At 40.1% G+C, this 20183-nt stretch overlaps 1 protein-coding gene across 1 annotated transcript; it reads left to right on the forward strand.

Moving 5' to 3' along the window:
* Positions 1 to 8825: 8825 nt before the first annotated feature.
* LOC122750066 (hypoxanthine-guanine phosphoribosyltransferase-like) lies at positions 8826 to 12173 on the forward strand. Its single transcript, XM_043996721.1, is given in 5 exon segments — positions 8826 to 8884; positions 11269 to 11369; positions 11439 to 11540; positions 11542 to 12129; positions 12131 to 12173. Coding segments are annotated over 5 exon segments (867 nt in total). The 5' UTR covers positions 8826 to 8851.
* The last annotated feature ends 8010 nt before the right edge of the window (positions 12174 to 20183 follow it).

Genomic DNA, 20183 nt, shown 5'->3' on the forward strand with positions numbered 1-20183 from the left:
CATATTAAACAGTGGCACTGAAGGGCATAAGTGGGCTTAAGAGCAAGCATAATGCTTTCATACCTTTGGGACAGAGTTTGGCTTAAAGAGGTCAAATCTGGATTTATAATTGCTAAGGGTAATATTTTAATTTCCAAGACCCAGGACTCAACTCTTTTAAGACACATGGTGACAGTTCCCAGCTTTGCAAAATGTAAAGTTGCTGTCTGTAAGGTGGCTAAAATTCTAGCTAGACTGTCTAAAAATCTAATGAGTAGTCTCCAATAAATTAGAAGCTTTAGCAAGAGTTTAGATTTTTAAGCATTTATTAAGGAGCATAAGAATTTGGTGAGGAGAGAGAAAGAGGCCAAGATGCCTTCATCTATCTAAGGGAGCCAGCATCTCTGCTCCACTCCACATGAGGTCCCAGTGAAAGAGAGCATCCCTCACCCCTTCTTCCCAGAAGCCTCCTGTGAAACCAGATACGGGGCTGTCCATATACACACACAGCTCCAAGCTAATTGGCTAGTAGCTCTGATTGACAAGTCTAACAGGTGGCTCTACAGAAGTAACTTCCAGACACCAGGGTGACCTTTGAAATCCTAGAAAAGGTCAGTTCCTGGACGCTCAAGCCATATGGCCTTTTCTCAGGCCAGAGCCCACAATGTTCCTCCCAGCAGGGGGCACCATTTCAACTCTCACAATGATCTTTTCCTCTACTTTCTTTTTTTTTTTTAATTTTTTTTTTTTTTGGTGAAGCAATTGGGGTTAAGTGACTTGCTCAGGGTCACACAGCTAGTAAGTGTTAAGTGTCTGAGTCTGGATTTGAACTCAGGTCCTCCTGACTCCAGGACTGGTGCTCTATCCACTGTGCCACCTAGCTGCCCCTCCTCTACTTTCTTAAGAGCTGGATTTATTCCCAATTCCATGACTCCTTCACCTATCTTTGAGAGTTTCCAGATAAGGAGTTGCCCTAAGTATTCAGCTCCCAATTCCCATCCTCTCAGGAGTTTCAAGCTGCTGTTAAGGGCTAAAATTCTAGCTAGTCTGTCTAAAATATCTAATGAGTGGTCGCCAATAAATTATAAGCTTTAGCAAGAGTTAGACTTTTAAGCATTTATTAAGGAGAATAAGAGTTTGGTGAAGAGAGAAGAAAAGGCCTAGATTCCTATCTATTAAAGGGAGAGCACATTTCTAGCTCCCCTCTCCACCAGCATCCTCAGGAAAGGAGCCCCAGAGCGAGCGCCAGTCTCTTCCTTCCTCCTCCTACTAGCCCGCGTCACTTCCTGACGCCAAAGAAAAGACTCCTGGTCTTGCCCTCAAAGACCTTCGCTTCATGGGTGGAACTCTTCTACAGTAAGTCTCCAGCAGGTGGCGTCATTCCAATCGTTACACTGCATATACTAGGAAATACATACCAAGCATTAGAAACAGCTTAAAGTCACACCTGTTATCATTAGGTTAGCTTAAAGTATGCTAGGCTAAAAATATTATTAGATTCTTTAAAAGAATCTGCTTTTGGCTCAGGAAAAAGAGACCTAAGCAATTTGCAGTAGTGCTTGCCCAGTTTCCCCAGGCAAAAACCTTCAAGAGCTTTCACAGAAGTAGTTAATTAAATAATTCTCAGTCTGAAGAGTACAAGGAAGCAATTAAGATCCTGCAGAAGAGCCACACATCACAATAAACTATATATATATATATATATGTATATATGTATATATGTATATATATACATATATATATATATATAATCATATCCAATATTTGTGTAGTGTTGGATTTAATATGGACTTCCAATAGATATCTCCTGAAAGGTGGGTACACATGATGAACCAGATGATTATGTAACCTTACTTTTAAAATAACGCTGCTGAAAGACGGATTTCTAAAAATCTTTTTCTTTGCAATTTCTACTTCATTTTTTATTCCTTATAACATATGTATTTCATTATTTTAACAATTAAATCCATAACCCAAAAGAATTAAAGAAGAGTTCACATTCCTAATAATATTTCTAATACAATAAATTATCTAATTAATGTTGGGATCTTTTCATGGATGTATTACAAATTAGATAACTCAAATATAAGAAATTTCACTTAAAGTGAGACCAGAATTACAGAATTACAACTGGATCAGTTTTTTCAATTGGTATCCTATAGAACCATAATTTCTAATTTAAATTAGTAATATATGTTACAGAAGGGTAATTTCCCCAAGCATTTCATATTATGGGATTCACAATTTCTCCAGTGCCAAAGATGTTAAAATGACAATATAGAGGAGATTTTCATGATTAGACTAGGAACACATTGCCCATCCTATTTCTCCTAACCTCCTATCACACAAACACCCCTCCTTCCCCACCCTGATATTAGGATGAAAATGATCCAACCTTCAGAAAAGAGACTGAGGCAGAGCTCTGAGCCAGTGGCACTCTCTAAAAGGGGCCATAGTCCCCTCTAAGGAAGTGGACTTCATATCTCCCTCAAGATCTGAGAAGCCCCCTTCTTCCACAGCCTTATCTTTCTAAGGTTTGATACCAGTTCTATTACCTGGATCTTCTAAAGCAGGTGTCCAAAGTACAAAATTCCATTGTTTGATATATGACACATAAGCTAAAATGAGCAGAAAAAAGGTATGGCAGCAGGGCAATGGTTGGCTGAAGCAGGGAGTATCTCCACTGACTAGATGGTCATAAGATGGTCACCTATTCATGCTGGACAAGAGAGGTTGGTCCAGAACTCAAAAAATAAGTTGGGGGACTTTCCATGCAATTCAGTCACCTCCTCTACGCTGGGCTTGGTCACCATGACAAGGAAAAACAAGGGTGTAGGGCCTCTAGTTAGCTTCCTATTATTAAGCAAATGGACTTATAACCTGCAATTCACAGTTCTGGGGCCTAATATACGGAGCTTATAATCACCACCCGTATTGAACCATATCAAAATGATTAATACTGATTGGAATAGAGATGGGGTCCAAACGAATTAATTCTCACATTCTCCCCCTTCCACACAGAAAGACCCCAGTTTTTCTTTGGATTGTTACAATTTAAATATATGGAGGGCTGTATTCCATGGATGATGCAAAATCACAAGGGGGCAATCCCTTTACTGAGGTTTTATTTATTTATTTATTTACGCAAAACACACTAATAACAATGTAACAGATATATTGATAATGTAATAGTATTTAGGTTGAAAAGAGGAAGAAACTTGTTTTAACAGCCTCTCTTAGCCTTGCTGCATTTAAAACATCAGGTGAAAAGAAGATATAGAAAGCAAAACAAAATGTAAAATAGATCATTTTGATTATATAAAATAAAAAAGTTTTTGCACAAGCAAAACTAATGTAACTAAGATTACAAGGGAAGCAGAAAACTGGCAAAGAATTCTTGAAAAAAGTATCTCTGATAAAGGCCTCTTTTCTTAATTATATAGAGAACTGAGTCAAATTTATAAAAATGTAAGTCATTCCCCAATTGATAAATGTTTGAAGGATATGAACAGGTAGTTTTCAGACAAAGAAATCAAAGCTATCTATAAGTATATGAAAAAATACTTTATATCACTATTGATCAGAGAAATGTAAATTAAAACAACTCTGAGATATCACCACACGCCTATCAGAGTGGCACATATAACAAAAAAGGAAAATATTGGATGTTGTAGGGGATTTGGGAAAACTGGGTTGCTAATCCACTGATGGTGGAGTGTTGAAAAGATCTGACCATTCTGGAGAGCAATTTGGAACAATGCCCAGAGGGCTATAGAACTGTACATACCATTTGATCCTACAATACACCTGCTAGGTTTATATCCCAAAGACATCCCCCCAAAAAGAAAAAGACCTATTTGTACAAAAATATTTCTAGCAGCTCTTTTTGTGGTGGCTAAGAATTGGAAATTAAAGGAATGCCTATCAACTGGGGAATGGCTAAAAAAGATGTGGTATATGATGGTGATAGAATATTATTGTGCTATAAGAAATAACAAGCAGGATGATTTCAGAGAGGCCTGGAAAGACTTTTATGAACTGATACCTAGTGAATGGAGCAGAACCAAGAGAACATTGTGCACAGAGACAGCAATATTGTTTGATGAAGAAGTGTTAATGACTTAACTCTTCTCAGCAGTGCAGTGATCCAAGACTAATGATGAAACTGTCATGGGGGAAATGGGATACAGGGTTTGGGTTAGGGATAGGGGTTCTTAGGAATTCTTCTTTAAAGAATTACACCCTCTTGTACACAAAAGCAGTTAGAATAAGATGGTAGTTTATTTAGGGGCAAGGGAAGGGAAGGGAAGGGAAGGGAAGGGAAGGGAAGGGAAGGGAAGGGAAGGGAAGGGAAGGGAAGGGAAGGGAAGGGAAGGGAAGGGAAGGGAAGGGAAGGGAAGGGAAGGGAAGGGAAGGGAAGGGAAGGGAAGGGAAGGGAAGGGAAGGCACAAAGCATGTGGCTCTGAGGTACCAATCAATCTCCTCAAGCAGGAGGCTGGTAGGTACTTTTATAGGGGACTGATGGGAGTGACCATCTGCCTGTAGAAAAATCCTTTAGTGAGGGAGGACCATCCCCCACTGGTGGTGGCTAGAGGAGTTGGATGAGGGGTGGCTGCCAATCTCTCAAGCCATCTCTCTCTTCAGGACACAAAGACCACAGCCACACCCAAACTTATCTCCCCAGGGGTAATGGAGATCAGAATGAAGGGTGGAGGTCTCAAAGCTAGCTCAGTCTGATCTGGTTCCGCTTATCTCTCTAGGTGTATCTGTCCTCTGGTTTAGTTTCTCAAGGAGAAGGTTCTTTGATGTACCCAAGAGAACTTCTGGGGTACTCTGGGCCCCATGACATTTCCCCACTTCTCTCTATATAAGGAAAGGAGACTTCTTCTTCTGTAACTGCTTCATGCTGAGCAGGGGTCAAAGAAATCACAGCACAAGGGAGGGGGAGGGGAGAGAAGTAGAGAAGGCCTAATACCCAGTGTGAGGAGCTGTGAAGCCCAGAGGGTGGGAGGCGACACATAGGCACAATGGGTATCCGCCATGAATCCTTAAGCCTAGATGGAACAGAATTAAACAAAAAAAATTAAAACTGAACAGAGCAAAAACGAAAAGGGACTTTATCAGAGTAAAGTGTGACCACTTTTATTCCCAGTGGAAGCTGGAAAGACTGAATGCAGGACAGGGCGTGGCCTGCTTTACCTGAGCAAAGTAATCAGATTTTAGCTGCACTGGGGGAATGGGTGTAGGCGACTGCAGATTAGGTAAAGCAGATGGGAGCAGCTGCTGAATGGAAAGAAATAGGAGAATAGAGTACATATTGGGGCTCCCCCAGATTGTGACAGGGGTTGTGGAGACCGCTGTTGGGTAGGGCAAATAGAGGAATACTGAAATCTACTCCCAGTGTGGCTGGGGCTGGGCTGTGGAGGGCACAGGGAATTGGTTCTGAGATCAGCCGGTGGACAAAGAGGAGTCTCAGTCACAGAGCGCTGGCAAGGGGTAGACACATAAGCACAAAAGTTCTTACCCAGAAACGTGGAGTCCGAGGGTCCAACCCTGGTTCAGACATCTAAGCTGAGCTTTTGGTGAGGGAGGGAGACCCAGGCTGCCCTCCACTGTTGCATGGAAGTTGACCCTCTCTCTACCTCTCTGTGACTCGAATGGGAGATTGAGTCAGGTGGGAGAGGGAGAAAACATATTATCCACCTCCAAAGAAAGAATTGATATTGATGGAACAGATTGAAGCATGCTATTTTTCACTTTCTTTCATTTTTCTTTTATTCAAGTTTTCTTAAACAAAATTATTAATATGGTAATGTTTTACATAATTGTACATGTATAATCTATATCTGATTGCTTATTGTCTCAGGAAGGGAGGTAAGGAGGGATAAAAATTGGAACCAGAAAGTATAAATAAAAATGCTTATATTTTTTAAAAAATCAGGTGATAATAATTTAGTTAAATATCTTTCAAACTTATCACTTCATATAAAGTCTTACCAGCCTAGGCATTTTTATGCTAATCATGGTAGTTTATGTGGTACCTTCCATGTGTCAAGCTTTTTCTATATCTTGGAAGTTGTCTGTTTTTAATAATACTTTAGAATGTTTAGTCTATAATTTCTTAAGTTATTAACATTCCATGCCAATTAGTAAAAGTATCTATAAATAGGATAGTATTTTCTAAAAATTATATTCCTAAAAAGTCTGGGTAGTATAGTGCTCATCCTTTACACAAGTCTGGCACTGAGTTAAGCACTTCACAACTATGTATTTCTCCCCAAAACCCGGGAGGATAGGTGCAAATATTTATTATCCCCTTTGTACATACAAGGACTGATTAGATTATCTGATTTGTGGGTCAGCTAGGTGGCTCAATGGATAGAGCACTGGCCCTGAAGTTGGGAGGACCTGAGTTCAAATATCATCTTAGACATTTACTAGTTGTGTGACCCTGGGCAATTCACTTAACCCCAATTGCCTCCAATACCTCCGGTCGTCCTGATATGTATCTTGCTATTAGGCCCAGATGGCTCTGGAGGAGAGAGTGAGATTGGTGACCTTGCACAGCCCTCCCTCATTTGAATCCAATTCACTGCAAGTCATGACGTCACCCCAATGTCCTTTTCCTCTTTGAGAATGAAGGACCACCACCACCACCAACAACAACAATAGCACAAGAGACTCTGATTTATTACCATTTTAATATTTTCAACCCAATCAATTTATAATGACTAGTGGCAATAACTAAACTTCATTTTGCACAAGGTTCCATTATTTTTATTTGACTCATGTTCAAAAATTCATGGGGCCATTCCCAACTTTCGATTACTGCTTCTTTGTTTCTTTGAGTTACCCAAAGAGCCAAACCAATTTCCTTAATTTTTTTAAATCACTAATCCTTTAGCATAACTATTTAAATACTTAATAAATACTTGTATCTTTCCTTTCTTTCCTTTCCTTTTTCTGCTGAGATGCCAGTGGATAAGAAGCTCTACCTTATTGTCAAACAGTTGGCAGTGGCCACTTTTAAGCAGGGAATCAGTTAAAAGAAAACTCTTCAGGCAACTAGATGGTACAGTGGGTAAAGCACTAACCCTGGATTCAGAAGGACTTGAATTCAAATCTGACCTCCAACACTTGACACTTACTAGCTGTGTGACCCTGGGCAAGTCAATTAACCCTCATTGCCCTGCAAAAAAAAAAAATGGGGGAAAAAAACTCTTCCCCTAAAGGAAGAATGAGTTGAAATAAAGCCAGGCCTCCACTAACTAGTTTTTAAAAATTTGATAATTATATTTTAAAATAATTAGTTTCAGTTGTAAACCTACATATTTCAAAACATTCTTCTGAGAAACCTTTGGCTTCATGTCAGAGGGATCCATGCAAAGATGGGTAAGAATCTCTTCTGTATTAATGGGGGTATGATCCTCTCCTTGACCACAATAAGAAACATACTTCCTTTCTATTTCTAGTCCTAGCCCTTGTCAGAGGTGAAATCTCTCTTTCTGAGGTAGGAGGTTCAGTCCCATCATTCTTGGTCTCTTTGGAGAAGACAGGTGGTCCTGCAGTAGAAGGTGTTCCTACTGAGAATCCTAGCCCTAGATCTGCTCAGCTATTCAGGGATGTAAGAGGGAAAGATTTGCCTATATCTCAGATGGCCATCTGAGAAGGTCTGAGCTCTTTTTTTCATTCACAGTTGAATGTGGAAGAAGAGGGGAAGCTGTGTCATGAGGAGGGAGCCAGGCCTCAGTGAGTACAAGATGAAAGAAAGGTATAGACAAGAGGGTTTAAGACAAAAGCAAGTTTGTCATCTATGGAACAGACATTTCAGAGAGCACAGGAGAAGGAGTGGTTAGCTTAAAAATGAAACATTGACATGATCTAGGGTGAAGTGGGTATTAATATGACACCTTTCGCTAGTCAGTGGGGGAGATAGAATGTGGTTTGATCAATGGAAGCCAAGGTTTTGGAATTGATGGAAGTAAAAGGGCATGCTGGGTTGAAAGGATAGTAATCTTTGAATAATGAGGTGATGTAGGTTTTCATTTTTCCTAGTCCCTAGGGCTTCAGCCTCTGAGGAGTCCTCAAAGAGCATTAAGCGGCAGAGTCTAGCTGGAAAGAGAGGGGGGCATGGGAAGAAGAGAGAACAGATAAGAGGTCTAGGACAAGGCAATAAGTGTGGAGCTATAGAAATTTGCTGGGAAAGGAGACCAACAGTTATGCTGGCCCAGGGAGGCTAGGCTACACCCTTCCTTCCCCTGCAGGCCCAAGAAACAGGAGTTCTGTGGAATGGATACCTTCTTTCAAAGCAAATTTTAGCTGATTTTCATCATTATTAAATAGGAAGGTTAAAATGAAATCATGTGTAGAGGGCCTTTAGGAAACTTGAAAGTGCCATGTAAATGCTATCTTTTGATATAGTTAGAACCCTTAATGAGACTGGGTGGTGAGATCATTTGGTCAAAAGCTCTCTTCACTGAAAAGAAGACTTGAGGCTCCCTTTGTCTTGGCACTTTGCACTTAGCAAATAATTAGAAAACTGCTATGATGAATTGATCAAGGGAATAAACTCCCTTTTCATTGTTCCTGAGGAGAGAAAACTTTGATGCACTTAGAAAGTGTCTGAGTTCAATGTAAGTAAATGAGGTGCTGGGCTAGACATGTAACTAACTACTAAGCAATGGTTCTGGGTTGGGGGCAGAACAAAGGGATTTTTCTATTGTGCTACTCATTGTGAGCATAGCAATTCAGACCTTGATATGAATGGGAAAGGGGTGGAGATATCTGGGGAAAGTAGATAAAAGCCCAGTACTGGCTTACATTGAGCAATCCCTGTTCTGAGACCAGAGTGGACCCACTTGGAGCTGAGATCATGACTGAGAAGCCTCCCAGCAGGGTTTCAAAGGTAGGTTTCCTCCTGGAAAAATGCTCTTTTTCCTGCATATCTGTGAAAATTGAGAGCTGGCCTGCTGAGGGAAGGGGTTTGGAGTCACTAGAGATATGGGGCTTGCATGAGTGCCTGGCTCATGGATCAAAGACTGCAGGCAAGTTTCTTACTCTGCCTAACTTTAGTTTCCTTGTCTGTAGCATCTGGAAGTTTAAATCTCCTTAACTCAGGCAGACTGGCAGGCTGAAATGGGATAATACATGGAGAATGTGAGTAGGTCTTAAGGTTAGCCTGATGTTATTTAGGTTAGAACCACTCCAAAAGGTAATACTGTCCTGATTCTAATAAACAGTGATATTATTCTGGACTGTCCTGCTTGGGGAGATTAGGTATAGGTGAATTCTGAGGGAGGTCCTAAAGTAGCATCCAAAAGCTCTGGAGTAATCCAGCACCAATTGTTTTCCTTTGCAGGACCTACTTGTACACTCAGTTAAGAAGCATTTCTTAAACACTTACTATATGCCAGGCAGTGAGCTGTGTTAGGAATACAAAGAAAGGCAAAAACATGGTCCCTACCAACAAAGAGCTCACATTCTAATGGGGAGATGATGTGAATATGGAACATATGCTCAGTGTAAATGACAGGGAATTTTTAGAGGGAATAGGGGAAGAATGAGGATGAGAGGCCAGGGGATTCGACATTTAATCCTACACTTGGCACCAGATTGGATATGTGGGATGAATACATGTGGTGTGATAAAGGGTGACACTGAGGATGAACCTGGGTGGTTATGAGGATTGTGGTGCCCTTGACAGTAAGAGGGGATTTTAAAGAGCTAAGGGTTTGAAAGGAATAAGACCTTAGTTTTAGAAAGCTTAGGTTTGAGATACCTATGGGACATCCAGTTTGAGTTGTCCAAAAAGGCATGGAGTGAAGCTCAGGAGACAGGTTAGGCTCTGTCCATAGACCTGAGAATCATCTGTATAAAGATGCAGAGCTAGGTTTGACAATATGGATTGAGTGTGATAAGATAGAATTTTAACTGTTTGTATCATGGATCGCTTTAGCTATCTGGTGAAACCTGCAGACCCACTCTCAGAATTATGTTTTTAAATGTATAAATAAATTTCCTCCTTCCAATTGCATGGATCCAAGAGCACATTGATTTGACCCAGGAAACAAGCAGGGGAAAGTAGGATGTTTGCTGTAAAAGTGACTCCAGGATCAACAAGATCAGAGACTTAGAGTCCTAAAGTTTAGAAATCTTTAGACCATCAAATCCAACCTCTCTCATTTCACTGAGGACACAGATTAAGAGAGAGTATAAATGACTTGGTGAAGATCACAGGTAGATGGCAGAACAAGATTCTAACCCACTTTCTCTGTTCCTGAACTTTTTCCAAGGCTGTTTTCACAGTAATACAGTGCTTCTTGTTGTTGGCTCTTATGTAGGCAAACATTTCATGGGGCAGTGTATTCTTACCTCTGAAAAAGCATTATCTCCTGCCATGGTAAAGAGGAATTTCCTATAGGATCATTCTTGTTGATCTCTCTAAGAGTAGCTAAATAGTTGCTAAAAGAACAATAGAGAGAAGGAAGTTAAAATTAAAGGCTTAAAAATGTTGTTGTTCAGTCATTTTCAGTGGTGTCCAACTCACCCAGGTCCCCATTTGGGGATTTTTTGGCAAAGATACTGGAGTGGTTTACCATTTCCTTCTCCATTTTAGCCATAAGAACCGAGGAAAACTGAGATTAAATGACTTGCCCAGGGTCACGCATTTAGTAAGTATCTGATTTGAACTTGGAGATGAATCTTCCTGATTCCAAGCCAAGTGTTTTAAGTACTGCTCCAACCTAGCTGCCCTCAACAAATTTCAAATAATCTTTTTACCATAACATTTTCCACATGATTTTGTTCAAATTTGGGGACCACTTTCTCTATACTCTCCTCAGATGATTGATCCATCCTTGATTTCTTCCCTTTCTTACTCCATCTCCCAGAAAGAGGAATGTGTTTGCCTTCACTTTCTCAACCTACAAGCTATGTTGAAGCCAAGCCACAAAAAAGCTCCCTAATGAAGTAATCCTCTTAGTGGTTAGGCATCAAGTGGTTAGGCTAGAGGAGGGGATAAAGGGGAAGTCATTAGGTAGTACTCCCTGATAGTGCAGGCAAAGAAAGGCAAAAGCCACTGCCCAGGCCCATATTGCTATTTCATTTGTTTGTTTGTTTGTTTTAGTGAGGCAATTGGGGTTAAGTGACTTGCCCAGGTTCACACAGCTAGTAAGTGTTAAGTGTCTGAGGCTGGATTTGAACTCAGGTACTCCTGACTCCAGGGCTGATGCTCTATCCCATATTGCTATTTCAGCCCAGTGACTTTGATACTGACCCTTCCCTCTGTAGGTGCCAGTGGTGAAACAGAAACCATTGAGATTCAGCTTGAAGCTGGAGCTGACAAGGAAGTACTGCCTGGGCATCGCCTCCTCTTCCCCTTCTTCCTCCTAATCATCTTCTTCCCTCTCTCTTTTTCCTCTCCTCCTTTGCCTCCTTATCTTTCTCCTTGTCTTTCTCCCTCTTTTCCTTCTCCCTCTCCTTGTCTTCTCTCCTCTTCTCCAGCTGAAACCCAGTTGGCCCAGCCCAGCTCCCCACACCATCATGGAGAACACCAGCCCTAGCAGTGATTGAAGATGATGGCCCAGGCTATGAGCTGGACTTATTTTGCATCCCCAAGCATTATGCCCAAGATCTGGAAAAAGTATTGATTCCTCATGGGCTAATCCTGGACAGGACTGAACGTTTGGCGCAAGATGTGATGAAGAAGATGGGAGGCCACCCCATGGCTGTCCTCTGTGTCCTCAAGGATGGCTATCAACTCTTTGTTGATTTGCTGGATTACATCAATGCACTCAACAGGAATAATGATCAATCAGTTCCTGTGACTGTAGATTTTATCAGATTGAAGAGCTACTGTAATGGCCAGTCAACAGGGGACATAAAAGTAGTTGGGGGAGATGATCTCTCATCCTTAACTGGAAAGAATGTCCTGATTATTGAAGATATAGTGGACACAGGGAAAACAATGCAGACTTTGCTTTCCCTGATCAAGCAGTATAATCCAAAGATGGTGAAAGTAGCCAGCTTGCTGGTAAAAAGGACCCCTCGAAGTGTGGGATACAGACCTGACTTTGTTGGATTTGAAATTCCAGACCAATTTGTTGTTGGATATGCCCTGGACTACAATGAATACTTCAGGGACTTAAACCATGTGTGTCATTAGTGAGGATGGCAAAGACAAGTACAAAGCATGAGATCAACTTGGTGTGCAGAGGAGCTGGCCCATTTGAACTCAAATGTATAAAGACTTTTTATACTTCTCCAACACTGAATCTCAGAAATTTTTTAATGGGGTTTCTCACAATTTTATTCTGATGTAAAGAGGTGACTACAATTGATGTAGGAGGCAAAAAGGGGTTAATAGAAAAACCCAAGACCCAAGCTCTAATTCAGATATTAGCTCTAAAAGGGAGTCAGATCCCAGTTAATGGATAACTTATGTTAGGTTCTCGTACCCATAGTGATCAACATCCATAACGGACCAAAATGCGTCAGGTCAAAATAACAATAAAGGAAAAAGACAACCTATAGAAATTCTAATGAAAAATGATTATATTTGGAAACTAGCCATGGGAATCAGAAAGAGACATGTGCAGAAAAGGCCAAATTTGTCCCCAGATTCACCTTATGACTTATAAACCTCAAAAACACACCTCCACTGAAAAAGGTACCCGCCTTGGGGGTTGGCTTAGGACCCCAGGAACTCCAAATTAGGATAAGCCCTCCCCTGAAACACCCCTAGGTGGAGAATATTATAATGAGAAGGACAGGCCCTCCCCTCTACCTCCCCTAGGTGGGGATTATTATAATTAGACTGATAATCAATTTATCCAATGATTTGGGGGAGAAACCAATAGAAGAAAGCACTCGGGTCCTTAGGATTCCTCTGTAAAGAATTACACTCTCGAACAAGACCTAATTAGGAATAAAAGAACAGGTTTATTGGGGTACAAGAGAAACCGGCCGGGAGGAAGGTTTTGCCAGAACAAAACGCTTTCCTCCCCGGCTAACTTGTGGGGTGCCATTTTATAGGGTTTAGATGAGGTGGGTAAGAGTCTCTTATTGGGTCTTCCCGAGTTGCGCTGGGGTAGGAAGAATCCCTCGTGAGCAATCTGGTGGTAGGTGTCAACTTTGTCCTGATGGGTCTAAGCAGTCTGCTGATGGGTGGTTCCAGGTGGTCTTCTCCTAGATTACCTCATCCAGATGCTTAGTATGACTGGAATGTAGGGTGATGGTCCTGGAGCATGCTCAGTTCGATCTGTGCCGCTTATCTCTGTGTGTGTGTGTGTGTGTGTGTGTGTGTGTGTGTGTGTGTGTGTGTGTGTGTGTGTGTGTCCTTGATTGAGTTCAAGGAGAGGCCTACTTGATTTCAAGGGAAAACCCCTGAGGTTTCAAGGAAAAAGTTCCTTGAACCCCCCCAGAGAATTGTTGGGGTGACCAGGGCCCATGATCCTCCCATGACACATACTATAAATATAACGGTCTTTCCTTATTTGAGAGATACCTTTCCAATATTCTGCTTCTCTCCCTGTGGTCACTCACAGTATTGCAATAAAACTCGGGAAACTGAGTCACTGAGTCTTGTAATTCTTTTGGGACAACTCACAATTTGACCCCAAATTCTATCCCACATCATAATGATGTGTAGTCACAAAATGTTTTTGTTGCCTTTTGAGATTCTTCAATTTTTAAAATGTGCCAAAGATAATCAGAGTATGTTTCAGTATGATGCATTAACTTTGTCACAAAGCTGTTACTGAATAATTAATAGCTTTATCAGATATTGCATTGTCAGCTACCTGCTGAAAAAAATGTGTTTCTATTAAAGTAACATATTAGTGCCTAAAGAAAAAAAGTAGTTTTCTTTTAAACAAAAATTGACATTCTGAAATCTATGACATTGGACTTTGGAAATCTATAATGCAAAATACGTTAAATAAAGGCTGTTCCTTTAAAGGAAAAATAAATCATTGCTCCCTATAAGGGACTCATCACTTTAGAGATTTGCACAAGAAGAATCCAATCCCAGCTCATTAGAGTAGATACCCTCAAGCCCTGAAGTGGAAGACTTGTCTGTGGTAATTTTGGTCTATGAAGTTAACCAAGGACCTAATTTCTCTGTGGTGGTTCAACTCTTCCCCATGATTCCCTGACCCCCTCCTGAGACACTGGGGCTTGCTCTGCCACCTCTAGAATTGAAGAAGTGAGTTGCTTCTGGAATATCTCAAACACCAGATATGGAGGAATGAATGTGGGTGTGTTGTGGGAATGTAATGTGAGAACTACAAATTTACTGAGAACTGACTGATTCCCCACCCAGTCCCCCTACCCAGGCAGATGAATTGCCTGTGGCTGACTGTCATTTCTAGACACTTGATGGACTGGTGGACCTTCCCCCAAGCAGTTTATCCCCTCCCAATGTTCCCCACCTTACTCCCAGGACTTTATGTTATTATGTAAAAGAGTCCATCTACTTTAAGTAGTTTCTATTCAGAGTCAGTAACGCCTATACTTAATTTAGCAGTTCTATTATTTCTTTTGTTAAAAGTTCATTTACATTAAGTAGCTATCTGTCACTCTGGAGCAATCTTTTGGTTCCCTTTTTGTTCCCTTACCCCATAAAAACCCTGTCCTCTGTTCCCATCTTTGGGTATTCCTAGCTTCTGAGCTTTGCGATACCATGAGCTATAGTTCTTCCGCCCCGATTAAAGACCTTCTTTCTCCTATATTGATTGTTTCCTAAATTTCCAGGTTAACAAATGGGACCCCAAGAAACCTAAAGATCCCTACCCCCTAAGGAATCCTTGAACTTTCTTGGGGGAGGAACGGCTCTGTCTCCTACCTCAGGAATGGATGTTGTGGAGCATGACCCTGGTTCACTGATAAGTGGCCAGGAGATTACAGGGATCTCTTTGCTAGCACTGAGGCAGTACTCTGTTGTTTGCCCATACTCTGATCCAGGTCACAGTCTTGGGTAGTGGTCCCAGGCTGGGGAGGAGCACAAGCACAGAAGAGCTTTCAGCCATAGTGGAGCAGGACTGTGGGAAATGTGGGTTCCTCTCATTGGATTGGAGCTGTCTGGGAAAACACCTACAGGTGATTTGATGTCTGGGGAGTGGATTCAGATGCTGGGAGAGTAGATTAGAATAGAAGTAGGTACTCAAATGCTAATATCCACAAATGGGGGTTAATTCAAATAGAGGGCTTCTCTGGGAAGATTCCCTTGAGAAAAATCAATGCAGAAGGGTGGGGATGCTGTGTTTGATTGATTAGCCAGAGGGAGGGCCTTTAGGAATGGGAAGAAGATAAAAGACGGAGCAGCAAGCTTGCAAGCTCTGCTAGGGGGTGGCCCATTCTCATGAGAATGAAAATAAATGAGTCTGACACATCACCAATGCTGAGTATTGGAGTTCTCTATTTCTCATAAGGACTTTGTTCATAGTTCCAAGTCAAAAAAGCAGGCAAGTGGTTGCTTACAGACCAGAGCACAGGCCAAGAGGGAAGTAAACATATCTCTCAAATAATACCACCTCGGAAGAACTAAGCACCTTCTAAGTGTAAAGTTCTTAAAGGGAGACTCAAGTCTTCTTTGCAATGAAGAGAGCATTTTTTACCAAATGATCACATATGTTTCAGCAGGCAAGACAAAAGGACCCCAATATTTGAGTAAGTTCAAGACTCAAAATTCATTTTTTCTGATCTCTGGACTATATAAGCATCTACTATGAAGGAGTCAAAATAACCTCAGTATCCACAATCTCTGGAATAAGGAAGTCGTATGGGGCATGTATGGCAGGTAAAAATGCAATGAATGAGAAAACAAAGGTTTGAGTTTCTAAGCATATCAATTATGAAAAATGCATGCTGATTGCATGAGAAATTGGCACCAGTGACCTTGCTCAGCTTTGGGGGGGACGTTGAATCTACGGGGGACTGATTTTTATCTCTTAACAAGATAGAGGGAGATAGATTTTTATGTATTAACAAAAAATATTTAAATAAGACCTATTAATTAAAAGAAAACAATTCACCAGGATACAAAATTAGGTAATTTGATTTCTAATTGGAAGAAAGAATAGGGACTTTGACAATTGGGAGGAGGAAAGCTAACTGGTACAGTTCCCTGAAAGCAAAAAATCCTACTCCCTCCAAATTTCAAAGAACAGAACATGGAAACAATAACTGGCCAGGTTGGGATCAGGGGTCAGGTTTCAGAAAAGACATATGGGTTGCTTGAGATGTATAACTGAGAAGAGCTCTTACATGAGTCTTTGGATCTGACTGGGTTTTTGGTCTGTATAACCTAGGCCCTTACTGAAACTCTCTAAGCAGTAGGCAGATGTGACTCAGCTTCTCAGGTATGCAGCGCTAAGTTCAAAGAGTTTAATAAAGTTTTTTCACACATACAGCATAGCCATAAACTCCAGAAACAAACTATTAGAATCACAAACAGGTGGCTCAGTGGATAAAGCACAGGCCCTGGATTCAGGAGGACCTAAGTTCAAATCTGACCTCAGACACTTGATACTTACTAGCTGTGTGACCCTGGGCAAGTCACTTAACCTTCATTGCCCCACCAAAAAAAAAAAAAAAGAATCACAAATAGGCAAAGAGTGGCTTCCCCATGTTTGGCAATGGTCCTGGGCAGAGGTGCTAATGCTAGCTGCCTTGGTTTCTGAGGTAGGCTATAGGTTTCACTTTAAGAAAATTATGGATCCAAAGTCTGCCCCTAGGGCAGCAGGAAGAATGAATGTGAATAGCTACATTTGTGTATCTTTTAATGTGTCACCATTTCAAGGCAGAATATGCAAAACCCTAAAATAGTTAGGCTAAGTGTAGTCCTTGGATTTTTTGAATTACAACTGAACTGTTACATATTCACAGTATCTATAAACCCCCAGAATATATTTATTTTTTCCATTTATTTTATTTTATTATTTTATTTATTTATTTAGAATTTTTCCCCAAGTGACCTGTAAAAACAAATTTTAACATTGATTTTTAAAACTTTGTGTTCCAAATTCTCTTCCTCCCTCTCTCCCCCCTCCCCTTAAGAACTCAAGCAATGCAATATAAATTATACATGCGCATTCATACAAAACATTTTCACATTTGTCAGGTTGTGAAAGAAAACAGACAAAAAAAACTTTGGAAAAAGGAACTAACACAAAAATATACTTCAATCTGTGTTCAAATACCATCAGTTCTTTCTCTGTAGATGGATTGCATTTTTCATAAGTCCTTCAGAGTTGTCTTGGATCATTGCCTTGCTGAAAACAATTAAGTCATTCACAGCAGATCATCTTACAATATTACTATTATTTTGTATACAGTATATTTCGCTTTGCATCAGTTCATGTACGTCTCTCTAGGCTTTTCTGATATCATCTTGCTAATCATTTCTTACAGCACAATAGTGTTCCATCCTAATCTCATCCCACAATTTGTTCAGCTATTTTCCAATTGATGGGCATCATCCCAATTTCAAAGTCAACATTTTTTTGGAAATCTCTTTAGGATACCAACCTAGTAGTGGTATTGCTAGGTCAAAGAGAGTATGAATGGTTTTATAGACCGTTAGTTATAGTTCCAAATGGCATTACAGAATGTTTGAATCAGTTTATGAATTTACCAGGAGTGTATTAATGTCTCATTTTCCCCATATCCCCCACAACATTTGTCATTTCCTCTGCTGTCCTATTATCCAACCCAATAGGTATGAGGAAGTACCCAGAATTGTTTTGACCTGAATCTCTCCAATCAATAGTGAGTTAGAGCATTTTTTTCATAAGCCTATAGGTGGCTTTGATTATTTCATCTGCAAAGTAGTTCATGTCATTTGATCATCAATCAAGTGGGAAATGACTCTTATTTTTAACAAATTTGACTCAGTTTTGTAACGATTGGAATGACGCCACCTGCTGGAGACTCACTGTAGAAGAGTTCTGCCCATGAAGTGAAGGTCTTTGAGGGCAAGACCAGGAGTCTTTTCTTTGGCATCAGGAAGTGACGCCAGCTAGTGGGAGGAGGAAGGAAGAGACTGGCGCTCAGTCTCGGGCTCTTTCCTGAGGACGCTGGTGGAGAGGGGAGCTAGAAATGCGTTCTCCCTTTAATAGATAGGAATCTAGGCCTTTCTCTCTCTTTACCAAAATTCTTATTCTCCTTAATAAATGCTTAAAAGTCTAACTCTTGCTAAAGCTTATAATTCATTGGCGACCACTCATTAGATATTTTAGACAGTTTAGCTAGAATTTTAGCCCTTAACAGATGGCTGACCATGAAGAGGAAAGCTAAACCTCAGTCTTCTGATCTTCTGGTTGGGTAAGAAATTTCCCCTACTAAGTACTGGCGTACTGGCTGTGTTTTCCCTTTAAATTTTTTCAAATGGTCCTTTTAAACTCCCTAATTACCCTATTTTTTATTTTAGTCTGTTTAACCAGACAAATGGGAGATAAGATCATGTTAATGCTTTGTTTTTGTGGATTTTCTATTTTTATTTTTCTTTTTGTTAAAAGAGCCAGCAACTTACTCACACAAGGAAATATCTCTCCCTCTCCCAACCATGCTTTTTCAGAGAAACCTGAAGAGATTCCCGCAGCTTTTCCCAGTTCTAACACTAATTGTTGCTCTAATTTTGCATGCCTGGAGGCAATGACCCCACCCTCTTGAAGCTTTTAATCCCCTAGCACCTGGAGGCAAAGTGGGGGAAGAGGAATCCAGGCCTGAGTTCAAAATCAAGTCTGATTCAAATTGCTCTGGTCCCTCCCCTCCTCTCCAGACCCCACCCTCTACTCCTCCTATGGCCAAGCCCATAGCTTCCCCGGCCTGGGAAGTCCAGAGATCTGGTGTGCATGCTCAACTTTTTCTACCTGCATTTGCAGCTTCAGGCTCAGCCCTTCCCCAGCCTGGCTGTGCTTCTGAGAAAATCTTAGAAAACCCTTTAAATTCCAGATATACTCATTTTGTTCATAATTTTGCTAACCTGCTTTTGTCTTTAATTAGTAATCTTATAAAGCATTTGTATGGTGAAAAGACTGACAGACAATATAGAGGGGTTAAAGAAGAAAAACTTAAGCTGAATAAGAATGACAATCATCAACATAGTTCAAGACTCCGTTTCTTTTGCCATGGAAGGGTATATATTGTACAGAAATGTAGAAGGAAGCAGCAAGGTATCGATATGAGTATTGGGGATTTTAGATATCGGAATCAAAAGTGTTCTGAATTCACTCAGAGTAATAGTATCAGTTCAGAGGTTACATAGGATTTCTATGCTATCATATCTACATTTTGAAATTAATGGTATGGGTTTATTTTCATAGAGATTTTCATGCTTTTGAGGTTGTGTTTTATACTTAGTTTTTAAAACAAGGAGAATATTTGTAAAAGTTTTTTATAGTCATGTGATCAAGTTTATATTTTATAATACTCTTATTAAGTTCATATTCATTTATATTTCCTTAGTTTGAATTTCATTGTCTTTTATTGTTCCATGTGTATTTTCTTCTATTCATTTGTCTATCTAATTTTGAAACATTGCAAGATGGTTTTGTTTTTATTATACAATGTTAATTCTAGGAGTATTGTGCTCCCATAGTCTGAGTTGTTTGTTTTTGTTATTTTTTTTTTAACTGATTATTTGATCAAACTCTTTAAAGCATTTCCCTGGCAAATTGGTTGCCATGGCAATTGTAAATTTATTCTAGAAGTATTATTTTTGATAAGCATATTCAAAAAAAAAAGAGGGGAACATTTGTAAAAGTTGTCTTTGAGATTGTGTTGTGCTTTAACTTGTATTTAAATGTTCAGATTTTTCAAAAAAGTAATTGTATACTAAGTTAAAAAAAAGGGGTATTATTTGAAATTGTTGCATAATTATATATTGTGTTCTGAGTCAAGATGTATTCACATTTTTTGCAATCATTTATTATCCTCAATTTTTAAATCCATATGAGACTTGGATTATGGGAATTTATCATTTAAGACATTAATTGCCTTTATTCTGAGTTATCAGATGCCAGTTGGCCAAGATGCCATCCAATCACAAGAGGAATACGTGCAAGAGCAGACACTGAACTGTCACATGAGGGGAGACATGCATGAAGTCAAGGTATGGCCGAGGGAACGGCTTTTGACTAATGTTGAGGTTGGATTCTCTTGGTTTAATATTTTATTTTATTTTTCCCCACAATATTGTACAGATG

This window comes from Dromiciops gliroides, chromosome 3 (genome assembly GCF_019393635.1).
Source record: "Dromiciops gliroides isolate mDroGli1 chromosome 3, mDroGli1.pri, whole genome shotgun sequence".
NCBI lineage: Eukaryota > Metazoa > Chordata > Mammalia > Microbiotheria > Microbiotheriidae > Dromiciops > Dromiciops gliroides.